Source organism: Gouania willdenowi, chromosome 15 (genome assembly GCF_900634775.1).
Source record: "Gouania willdenowi chromosome 15, fGouWil2.1, whole genome shotgun sequence".
Classification (NCBI taxonomy): Eukaryota; Metazoa; Chordata; class Actinopteri; order Blenniiformes; family Gobiesocidae; genus Gouania; species Gouania willdenowi.
This window is the reverse complement of record NC_041058.1, coordinates 35,001-46,217: the sequence shown is the minus strand read 5'-3', so window position 1 is coordinate 46,217 and position 11,217 is coordinate 35,001. Positions and strand designations below refer to the sequence as shown.

At 41.8% G+C, this 11,217-nt stretch overlaps 2 protein-coding genes across 2 annotated transcripts; both read right to left on the bottom strand.

Annotated features, from left to right (window-relative positions):
* Window positions 1-422: 422 nt before the first annotated feature.
* Window positions 423-2,738, bottom strand: LOC114476937 (uncharacterized). The gene is made up of 3 exons (XM_028468953.1): window positions 1,794-2,738; window positions 1,352-1,634; window positions 423-1,214 (listed from the first exon to the last, which is right to left on the bottom strand). The coding sequence occupies exons 1-3, from the start codon at window positions 2,078-2,080 to the stop codon at window positions 462-464; spliced, it is 1,323 nt and encodes a 440-aa protein (XP_028324754.1). The 5' UTR covers window positions 2,081-2,738; the 3' UTR covers window positions 423-461.
* Window positions 2,739-3,166: 428 nt separating this feature from the next.
* LOC114476993 (serine, glycine, tyrosine and glutamine-rich protein-like) lies at window positions 3,167-10,131 on the bottom strand. The gene is made up of 6 exons (XM_028469017.1): window positions 9,969-10,131; window positions 9,209-9,277; window positions 5,322-5,387; window positions 4,078-4,149; window positions 3,898-3,972; window positions 3,167-3,337 (listed from the first exon to the last, which is right to left on the bottom strand). Exons 1-6 carry the CDS (start codon window positions 10,024-10,026, stop codon window positions 3,312-3,314), a joined length of 366 nt encoding a protein of 121 aa, XP_028324818.1. The 5' UTR covers window positions 10,027-10,131; the 3' UTR covers window positions 3,167-3,311.
* Between the last annotated feature and the right edge of the window lie 1,086 nt (window positions 10,132-11,217).

Below are 11,217 nucleotides of genomic sequence, written 5' to 3'. Positions count from 1 at the left end.
ACACATTTCAGGAAACTGCCCTCCATTTTCTCTAAACTCTAAACACAAAACACTTTTCTCAAGCTAGCTCCACAAAAACTCGCAGTCTCTTTACAAAACGAAACTCTCACTCCAAAACCCAAACTTTCACCACAAAACTGTTGCTCCTATGGCCAAAACCAAACTTTGACAACAAAATGGTCCTCACAGCTTGCAAAAATGTAAACACTATTGGATATCTATCACACACTTCAATAAAAATTGAAAACACAATGTTCAGGGTGTGATGTTCTCAGTACCCCATCATTTGTATAGTAATCACATCTGTATAGTAATCAATAGTAAGTCACAGATTATTTTTAGGGGAATAGAACCTCATTTATTGACAACCTGTACAAACATACTTTTTCCAAAACAAATTTCAAAAGAGAACAAAAGCATACATGGGGATACATGTCACAAATTCTTACAGTAAAGAGGTTCTATGGGGTCTGTGGGGGGGCCTGTGCAGGGGCCTGTGGGGGGGCCTGTGCGGGGGCCTGTGGGGGGGGCTGTGCGGGGGACTGTGCACGGGCCTGCGCATCACGTCGTCGGGTGGGGTCAGGCCACAGGACCTCGTCCACATCGCAGGCTATGTTTTCCCTCGCCAGGCAGCGGGGGAAGAAAGCTCTGGCATGCCGGACCCAGCCTGAGTAATCCCCCACATCATCACAGGCCAGGTCCATGGCCCTGAGGAGGTTCTCTCTACTATATGGTTGCCGGTCATACACCTTCCACCGCCATGATGAGAAGAACTCCTCTATGGGGTTGAGGAAAGGTGAGTAGGGTGGCAGACATACATTGAGGAATTGTTGGTGTATATTGAACCACTCTCTTATCTGGTTGGTGCGGTGAAAACTGACGTTGTCCCAGATGATGACATAGATGGGAGGAGGCTGTGCTGGAACCAGATTCTGCTGCTCACGGTCAATCAGGATGTCCCGTAGGTCTCCCAGGAATGTGAGGAGACGCTGGGTGTTGAAGGACCCATGGAGAGCCTGCCTGTGGAGAAGCCCTTCTGAGGTCATGGCTGCACATAGGGAGATATTCCCCCCACGTTGGCCAGGAACGTCCACAATTGCTCTTTGGCCAATTATGTTACGGCCTCTCCTCCGTCTCTTGGTGAGGTTGAAGCCAGCCTCATCCAGGAAGATGTATTCATGTTGTCTCATCATGGCGTCCAACCCCAAGATTCTCTGTGGAAATGAATAGAGTATGGGTAGTGTCACAGAAGGAGTACTACAGTACACTGTGGGCTACTGTGCAGTACAGTGAGCTTGTACACCCACTGTACTGTGAACAATCAACATTGTATACCCGTATGTATACTTACTTGCACATACTGGAAACGTAGCTCTTTGATTCTGTCCGAGTTACGCTCAAAGGGAACTCTATAAGCTTGCTTCATGCGTAGCTTCTGGCGACGGAGGACTCTGTCTATGGTGGCCAAACTGACTCTGTCAATACCTCCAAAATTTATGTTGTCAGCTATGACTCTCTCCTTTATTTCCCTGAGTCTGATGATGTTGTTTTCCCGGACCATGTCCACAATGAGGATCTCTTGCTGTGCTGTAAATAGGGGAGCCCTTCCACCATGATGTGGCAATCTTTCAACCCTATAGAAACAAATATGCTTTCACTCTTCAAAAAAAGACTTACAATCTACAATACAAACATCAATGGAAATGTCCAGTCTCCCAAAGCAAACGTAATGTGGTGAAACCAATTTAGATTGTGGGCTACAAACATTTAGACAAAGTAACTACAGTACATACCTGTTGTGTTGTCTGAATGCCCGAATTATGGTGGACACTGAGAACCTGCTGAGGTTGGGTTGGACTCTTAGTCCAGCTTCTCTCAGTGACATTCCATGGACAATGACATGGTCAATGACAGTAGCTCGCATTTCATCTGTGATGATTGTACGTGGTTGTCTTGCTCTTCCTCCTTGCACTCCTCCTCTCCCTCCTCGCCCTCCTTGGCCTGCTCCTCGCCCTCCTCTGACACGAACTCCGCCTCTGTACATTCTGTTGCCGTTTGGCACCTTCAGCAAACTGTGCATTCTAAACTGGCCTATATAGGTGTTGTCACATCATTGGCAGGTGTCTTCAATTTTGAGTCGTTGTGCATTCTCAAGCGGCCAATATGGATGGTGTCACATGTGTCTTCAATTTTGAGTCACAGTGTTTAAGCAATGACACCCGTGCTTTCATTGTGTTCAACTTTTGATGTCTGAGTCTACCATTTTGCATTGTGTGAGCAAAAGTGTGTTTTAGCAAGTGTGAAAGTGTTTAGCATAAGTGTGAATGTGTTTAGAGCAGTGCAAATGTGTTTAGAGTTCTGCAACATGTGTTTTGGCAAATGCAAATGTGTTCAGAGTTTTGTGAAATTGGAGATTGAGGTGAAATGTGTTTATAGTTAAGCCAACTAGAGGCCAGATTTATTAAAGTGTTTAGGCAACTGGTCATTGTGCTCAGAGATCTAGAAATTGTGCTTTAGCAATCGAGAAAAACTGTAAGATATTGAGTAAAAATAAATAATTAAAACAATTAAATCCAGAAATCTGTAGTCTGCCAAAAACTTCATTATTAAAGGCTATAAAAGCATAAAAAGTTTAATGCAGATTGGAGTAACTTTTGATAAGAAACAACAAAAGTGTGTGTGTGTGTGTGTGTGTGTGTGTGTGTGTGTGTGATATGTGGATGTGTGTGTGTGATATGTGGATGTGTGTGTGTGTGATATGTGGATGTGTGTGTGTGTGATATGTGGATGTGTGTGCGTGTGATGTGTGTGTGTGTGATATGTGGATGTGTGTGTGTGTGATATGTGGATGTGTGTGTGTGATATGTGGATATGTGTGTGATATGTGGATATGTGTGTGATATGTGGATGTGTGTGTGTGTGATATGTGGATGTGTGTGTGTGTGATGTGTGTGTGTGTGATATGTGGATGTGTGTGTGTGTCTTACTGTGATCAATCATTCCAGCTGGTAGTTGATCAGCAGGTGAAGGTAATCTATAATTAGTGACTGAGTTCACATGGTGTTGTTGACAAACAAATTATTTCATTATTTTTAAATCATAAACATAATGATGTTATATTATGAAACGTATTATATTCAAACAAAAATTCTTTAATGAGGCAGAGATTGATGAGTGTTTTTATTGAATTTCATTGAAGCATTCGAGGAATGTTTAAAATGTAGCAGCAGCTGCTCAGAAGAGTCCGCTGGGTCCCAAAGACCAACAGGAAGTTCAGAAGATAAAAGTCAAAAGAAGATAAAAAAAAGAAGTTAAAAAAGTTTTCCCAGTGAAAAACCTGGAACAGAAAACACACATTTAGTCTCACCACTAGAGGGCAGCATTACACCAGCTATCAGTATTTATCTGGTTGTTGGGATATATTAGAGCAGGGGTCCCCAATCCTGGTCCTCTAGAGCCCCTATCCAGCATGTTCTAGATGTTTCCCTCTTCCAACACACCTGATTCAAATGATGACATCATCATGAAGCTCTGCAGAATCCTGATGACCATCCTGGTCATTTCATCAGATGTGTTGGAAAAGGAAACATCTAGAACATGGGTAGTGGTTCTTGAGGACCAGGATTGGGGACCCCTGTATTAGCCTCTGCTAATCAATGAACTGAACCGTGTGTGTGTGAACAGACCATCAAAGGTCTGCTCAGTGCATCTCGGCAGGAGGAGGAGCTACAAACAGATGATGATTGGTCCTAACAGCTGATGTCACTTCCTGTTTCTCTGCCCTAGCCTCATTGGGTCACTGGGAGCACCTCAAACTCCACCTCCTTCATTTCCTTTCACTTCATTCCTGAACTTTTATTTCCTGTTTTTGTCCAGCGACGTCCAATCAGAACTCACCTCCCCCTCCTCCCCCCTCCTCCTTTTTATCGTCTCCTCCCATCGAGTCTTTCACTGCACCGAATAAATCCAGACCTGCAGGTCACATGAACCAGTTATTAACACTGTACACACACACACACACACACACACACACACACACACACACACACACACACACACACACAGAGTGAGACTCACCTCCTCCTCCTCCCCCCTCCTCCTTTTTATCGTCTCCTCCTCCAATCAAGCCTTTGGCTGCATCCATGAATCCTTCACAAACACATCATTGATCATCAGCTCTAACAGAGACCTTACATATTATTATTATTATGATATCTAGCATGTAGCATCACATGAAGCTAAGTAGCATGTTTATAGTTTATAATATGATAAAATGACTAATAAATAATAATACATGTTTTGGATCATCTACGCGTTAGTTGAAGTGGAAACTAAGTCACTCATTGATTACAGCAGAGAGACCAGGACAGAAGGCTATTGGAAATGAACATAGCCTGTATCAAATCACATTGTTTATTTCCCTTTCAGCTCCCCAGCTAGCCAAGGCTAAAGCTAAGGCTAAAGCCAAGGCTAAAGCCAAGGCTAAAGCCAAGGCTAAAGCTAAGGCTAAAGCCAAGGCTAAAGCCAAGGCTAAAGCCAAGGCTAAAGCTAAGGCTAAAGCCAAGGCTAAAGCCAAGGCTAAAGCTAAGGCTAAAGCCAAGGCTAAAGCCAGGTTGTCTCATTTCCTTTCACCAGGAAGTTTCTGCAGACGGCGGCTCTTACCCCCACTCCCTCCCCCCGCTCCTTCCCTACATTCCCACCTGGAACTGTTGATGCTGAACTTTTCCACACGTCATCTGGTTGTCAGTAACGCAGCTACAGGTCTTCCACTTCAAATGCCTCGTCGGCCATCTTTCCCCACCTCCCATCCACAGCTGCATGGAGGTGTGGTTGCAGCGCCCATTGGCAGCACGCCCGTGTCCCCAAACGGCTGGACTCCTGTTGTTCTTCCCACCTGACCCCCTCCCCCAGCCAACCTCCCACCCAACCCTTCCCACATGCCTTGTCTCGAGTTGTTTGACTGTGTCATGCTTACATTTATGTTTGCGGAGGCAGTTTTTTATCCCCTCACCCCTCCTCTCCTACTGTTATTGATCCCTTTTTACCCTAAATATGTGGGCGCCGCAAATGGCTGCTCCACTGTGTTGATGTGTCTTCTGTCACTGCAACTACCAAGTCAAATTCCTCGTATTGTTCTAAACTGTACCTGGTCAATAAAGCTGATTCTGATTCTTCTGATGTAAACACAGATTAGAGTCAAACTGGAACAGATTCAGGATTAAACAGAGATTCAGCCTGTGTCTAATGTTTTGGTCTGATTCCAGCTCTAATAAACACAGTAAACATAATAATCATTCAGTGATGGGCCAATGGTAGCTCACCTCCTCCCCCCTCCTCTTTTTTATCGTCTCCTCCTCCAATGAAGCCTTTGGCTGCATCCATGAATCCTGCACAAACACATCATTGATCTTATTTTATTAATAATAATAATAATAATAATAAAGGGCTCATGTTAAGTTAAATAAACAATCATTAGTCAGAAGATGATTTACTAATTTCTTACTACAGGGTGAACACAAACACCTGCTACTATTTGATGACACGTTCCCAATTTGATAATGAATTTGACGCAGCACTGAGCTGGAGAAGCCACGCCTCCAGGAAGCTCTCTGCCATGATTGACATGTAAACAGACACGCCCACAAAGGTGATCATGTCAGCGTCCTTCACACAGAGCTATGTATGTATTTACTACAGTCTATGTATGTACAGGTGAAAGCCCCGCCCCCGCGCTCTGTTTATAAAGCAGCATGAGCTCAGCTACAGAGTGGGTGAGAAGAGGGCGGAGCCATCCTCTGGCCCTACGTCATCGTGAGGGGAGGAGGAAGTCAGTGTCCAGTCTATAGACACGCCCACTCATTAATATGCATAAGTAGGATGTAAAGTTGGTCAGAAAGTGACTTTTTAGAGGATAAAACTCTGGAAAACAGATGAGTTTGGGAAAATTAACCTCAAATATGATGTTTTGGAGTTCTTAGAACAAATGGAGATGATGGTGAAAAATAACATGACATGTGACCTTTAATCTATTTATCTATAATGCAAGTGTGTGTGTGGAGTGCATATCTCAGTGTCTGATCGACCTGAAACTTCATCAACAACTTACGTATGTATATATATATATATATATATATATACATACGTAAGTTGTTGATATATATATATATATATATATATATATATATATATATATATATATATAGTGTGTGCATTTTGGTGTGTTATTATGGAGTAATTTGGTCTTTCCAAAACCAATTTAAAACCAATTTGAAATGACTACTAACCCTATTCTGGCTACCAAAGGAAAATATATATATATATATATATATTAATCCCATCCACACTGTGGAACTCCTGTTAATGTCAATATGAATACAAACCTCTGACAGGCTCTGTACTAGTAATAATAATAATACTAATGAGAGTTAAACACTTCAACTGTGGACATTTAAAAATAGTTATTATTATTATTATTATGCAACTGGCATCTAATTATTTTCCAGATTTGAAGTTTTAAAAAACTAAACAAAAAAACAACACTAATTACTTTCCCTGATAACTAATTACTTTATTTATTTATTGGTTTATTTAACAGAGACAGTGTACATTAATATCCATACAAAAATATAACAGATTTAGCCAGAAGGCTTTTACTTTACGATTACTTTATTGAATACCTTGTTCAATTACTTTTGTGGAAAGTAACTAGTAATTATAACTAATTACTTTTGACAGTTGTTGGTCCAACACTGCACCAATGATTTGATTGGAAGCAGCTCCACCTTTCTTTAGGATCAATCATTGGTATTGACAGTAGGATCAATCATTAACAGTGACGTGCAGTCAAGGTAGGCAAGGTAGGCAGTGCGACGAGGACAGTCGCACTCTCTGTTTCTCCCTCCCTTCCTTCTTATCTCTCTCCCAGCTGCTGCTTTGTCAGGTCTTGTGAGCCTAACAAGAGCCTCTCTCTGTAACTCATCCAAAACCATAATAATGGAATTAATTAGTTGGTCTCTCAGTGCTATCGATCAGATTTTTTCGACGAAAAGAACCAGGGGTGGTGACCCCGCATGTCCAAGCGGGACGTTTGCGGCTGGATACACACTTGACCCTTGGAACAAGTGGCGAGTTGTGTGTCTGTCCATCCTTTCCGTGGAAGACGTGGAGGACATCTACATGATTGGAATAATGATAGTAGGCATGCTGCTGATCGGAGCTGGTGGCTTCCTAATCTATCGAAAAGTCCGTACTACGCTGGTGACTGTTTTGGAAAAGCTGCCAGTGATTTCTGAAGGATGTAGCAGAGCTCTGAACACTCAGACTCATGTGTTGATCGATATCAAAAGCAAGCAAGAGCTGCTTTTGGATCGTCTACGCGTTATGGATAACAACTGGGAGAAGTTAGAGACCCAGCTTGGAAGTGGAAACTAGGCCACTCATTGGATTACAGCAGAGAGACCCAGGACAGAAGGCTATTGAAATTAACATAGCCTGTATCAAATCACATTGCTTATCTCCCTTTCAGCTCCCCAGCTAGCCAAGGCTAAAGCCAAGGCTAAAGCCAAGGTTGTCTCAACTCTTATCACCAGGAAGTTTCTGCAGACGGCGGCTCTTACCCCCACTCCCTCCCCCCGCTCCTTCCCTACATTCCTCCTGGAACTGTTGATGCTGAACTTTTCCACACGTCATCTGGTTGTCAGTAACGCAGCTACAGGTCTTCAACTTCAAATGCCTCGTCGGCCATCTTTCCCCACCTCCCATCCGCAGCTGCATGGAGGCGTGGTTGCAGCGCCCATTGGCAGCACGCCCATGTCCCCAAACAGCTGGAATCCTGCTGTTCTTCCCACCTGACCCCCTCCCCCAGCCAACCTCCCACCCAACCCTTCCTACATGCCTTGTCTCGAGTTGTTTGACTGTGTCATGCTTACATTTATGTTTGCAGAGGTGATTTTTTTCCTGGTTTCACACTGTTTTCTCTGTTTAGGGAAATCAGTTTCAAACTGGCAGTTTTTTTCTCCTCACCCCTCCTCTCCTCCTGTTGTTGATCCTTTTTACCCTAAATATGTGGGCGCCACAAATGGCTGCTCCGGTGTGTTGATGTGTCTTCTTTCACTGCAACTACCAAGTCAAATTCCTCGTATTGTTCTAAACTGTACCTGGTCAATAAAGCTGATTCTGATTCTGATTCTGATTCTGATTCTGATTATTTATTTTAATTACAATATAATTATTATTTATTGATTTTTGTATTTCCAATAGCCTACAGTACTTATAAATTTGAAAGCGTAAGGCAGGAGGAGGAGCAAGGAGGAGGCCACGCCCTCTCCTAAAAGCACATTGCTGCTCTGCCTCTGTTCCCATAGTGTGTTTTTATGTATTTGCACATGCTCAGTCAGTTCCCCAAGAAGAAAACCATTTACGTCAAAAGGCATCCCTCTACACTGCCTTTGGATGTAGCCGCGCTATGCTAAATGCTATACGTACGTTCACAGTGCATTAGTGAATTGATCCAGCGTGGCTGCTGCTACGTTCTCTAGCTAGTGGGCGGGACAACACTACAGTCAGGATGACAGAGCAAGAGATGATAGAGAAACTTTTTTTTTAAGAAAAACAACATCTTTTAAAAGATGGAGACCAACACCTGAGCTACCAGACCTTCAGCAAAGATAAGGTCAGAACATTGTTGGTTCTTTCTACAGTGAATGGAACAAAAGGAAGGATTGACTTTGTGGATGCTCCTCACTGAGGATGTTCTGAGTTGTTGTTGTTGTCATTTTCTCTGTTTCTGTGTTTCCAACACAAACAACAGATGTGCTGTCGTGTCATGAGATATATGTTGTTGGAGAGTATGGAGGCTATAGTAAATAATGTTTATATTTCTTTAATGGTGTTTATGATGTTGATTTTGTTAGATGATAAATACTTGTTCATGTGGATCTTGTTGGGTTTTTTTTCTTATTATGAATTTTATATTTTGATAAGTGCATTGAGATGATTTTGTTGTAAATTGTGCTATACAAATAAAGTTGAATTTAACTGAATTTAATTGAAACACTTGCCAGCAGAAACACATGAAATTGTCATTGGTGTTGACATTGGTGGTCTCAATTTGCAACGCCCTGCCTACGCTACCCTAGTGCTCACAGCAAGTCACTGATCATTAGTATTGACAGTAGGATCAATGAAATTAAGCTAATGACAGACTCACCTCCGCCTCCACTATTACTGTCTCCTTTACTTCCTGTCAGTGATGAGCAGAAGGCGGAGCCTGCGTCAGCTGTAGAAAGTAAAAGATTCACCATCAACAAAAACAGTGAGATCAGAGGGCTTTTATATTTCAATATTACACATTTCTTTGATTTCTTTGTGATTGATGGATGGAGAAGAATCAGAAGTATGAAGAGTACAAATGTGTGCTAATGTATACTAATATGTACTAATGTGTGTTAACGTGTATTAACATGTACTAATGTGTGCTAACGTGTATTAACATGTACTAATGTGTGCTAACGTGTATTAACATGTACTAATGTGTGCTAACGTGTATTAACATGTTCTAATGTGTGCTAATGTGTATTAACATGTACTAATGTGTGCTAACGTGTATTAACATGTACTAATGTGTGCTAACGTGTATTAACATGTACTAATGTGTGCTAACGTGTATTAACATGTACTAATGTGTGCTAACGTGTATTAACGTGTACTAATGTGTGTTAACGTGTATTAACATGTACTAATGTGTGTTAACGTGTATTAACATGTACTAATGTGTGTTAACGTGTATTAACATGTACTAATGTGTGTTAACGTGTATTAACATGTACTAATGTGTGTTAACGTGTATTAACATGTACTAATGTGTGCTAACGTGTATTAACATGTACTAATGTGTGCTAGCGTGTATTAACATGTACTAATGTGTACTAATGTGTCACAAACCAATAGCTTGACTTTGTGTTACTCACTCGCAGCCTTTGAAAGCTTCTGTTTCATGTCGGGCGTCATTAGGTTGTTGACGTCCATGGTGCGTTCGGGTTCTTCAGAGTCTTCAGAATGTTCAGAGTGAATCTTCTCATACGTTTTATAGTCAGTCCTGCAGAGGAATCCAGTTGTTCTACAGGTCTAACTGTGTGTGAGGGTGTGTGTGTGTTACACCCTACGTCTCTTTGTGTTGCTACTAAACACTGATCAGAAAAACACAAAGATGGAATGTGAACGATCAGGTTTTTTCTGAAGCAACAGCACAATTAAAAAGTTGAAGTGGATTTATTTTTTGTGTGCATGTGGAAGTCAAACGTGTCTCATTTCTTTTCCAATACAAAGTTGTGTTTTATATGTGTTAAATTCTTGTTTTATTGTAAATATAAATGGTTCAGTTTTGGTTCAAAATGTGAGGCAGAGATTGAGGAGGCGGAGCCTCTGGCCTATAAGACTGAACAGTTTGTGAAGGTGGGCAGGACAAAAACAAAATGGCTGCTGATGAATCACCTGCAGGGAGAACTAACCCTAACATTACTAACCCTAACATTACTAACCCTAACCCCAATCCTAACCTTAACTAATCTTAACCCAACCCCCCCCCCCCCCCCCCCCCTCCCCCCCTAACCCGAACACACACTGTGGTGGGCAGGGCTATAGACCCCTACAGTTTGCCTACAGGCTAAACATTGGGGTGGACAACTCAGTGACCTATCTCCAGCACATCTGGAGACCCCTGGAGCGCTGTGAGAGTTTAACTTCTCCAGCACTTTCAACACCATCCTGCATGGACACACTGGTTAAAATAAGGACAATGTCACATGGTTGGTACAGAGGGTCTCACAAGGACACAGACCGTGGGAACAGGATACTGAGATATTCACCATCACTGAGGGTCACGAAATAGACAGCACCACTGTAGCCACGCCCATCACAGCTCCCAGTGCAGAGCAAACACTGAATAGTAATCATAAACAATCAACTATAATAACTACATAAAATATACAGTATGTTAATATCTATCTATCTATCTGTCTATCTATCTATCTATCTATCTATCTATCTATCTATCTATCTATCTATCTATCTATAGTAATATCTATCTATATCTATCTATCTATCTATAGTAATATCTATCTATATCTACCTATCTATAGTAATATCTATAGTAATATCTATATATAGTAATATCTATCTATATCTATGTATCTATATCTATCTATCTATAGTAATATC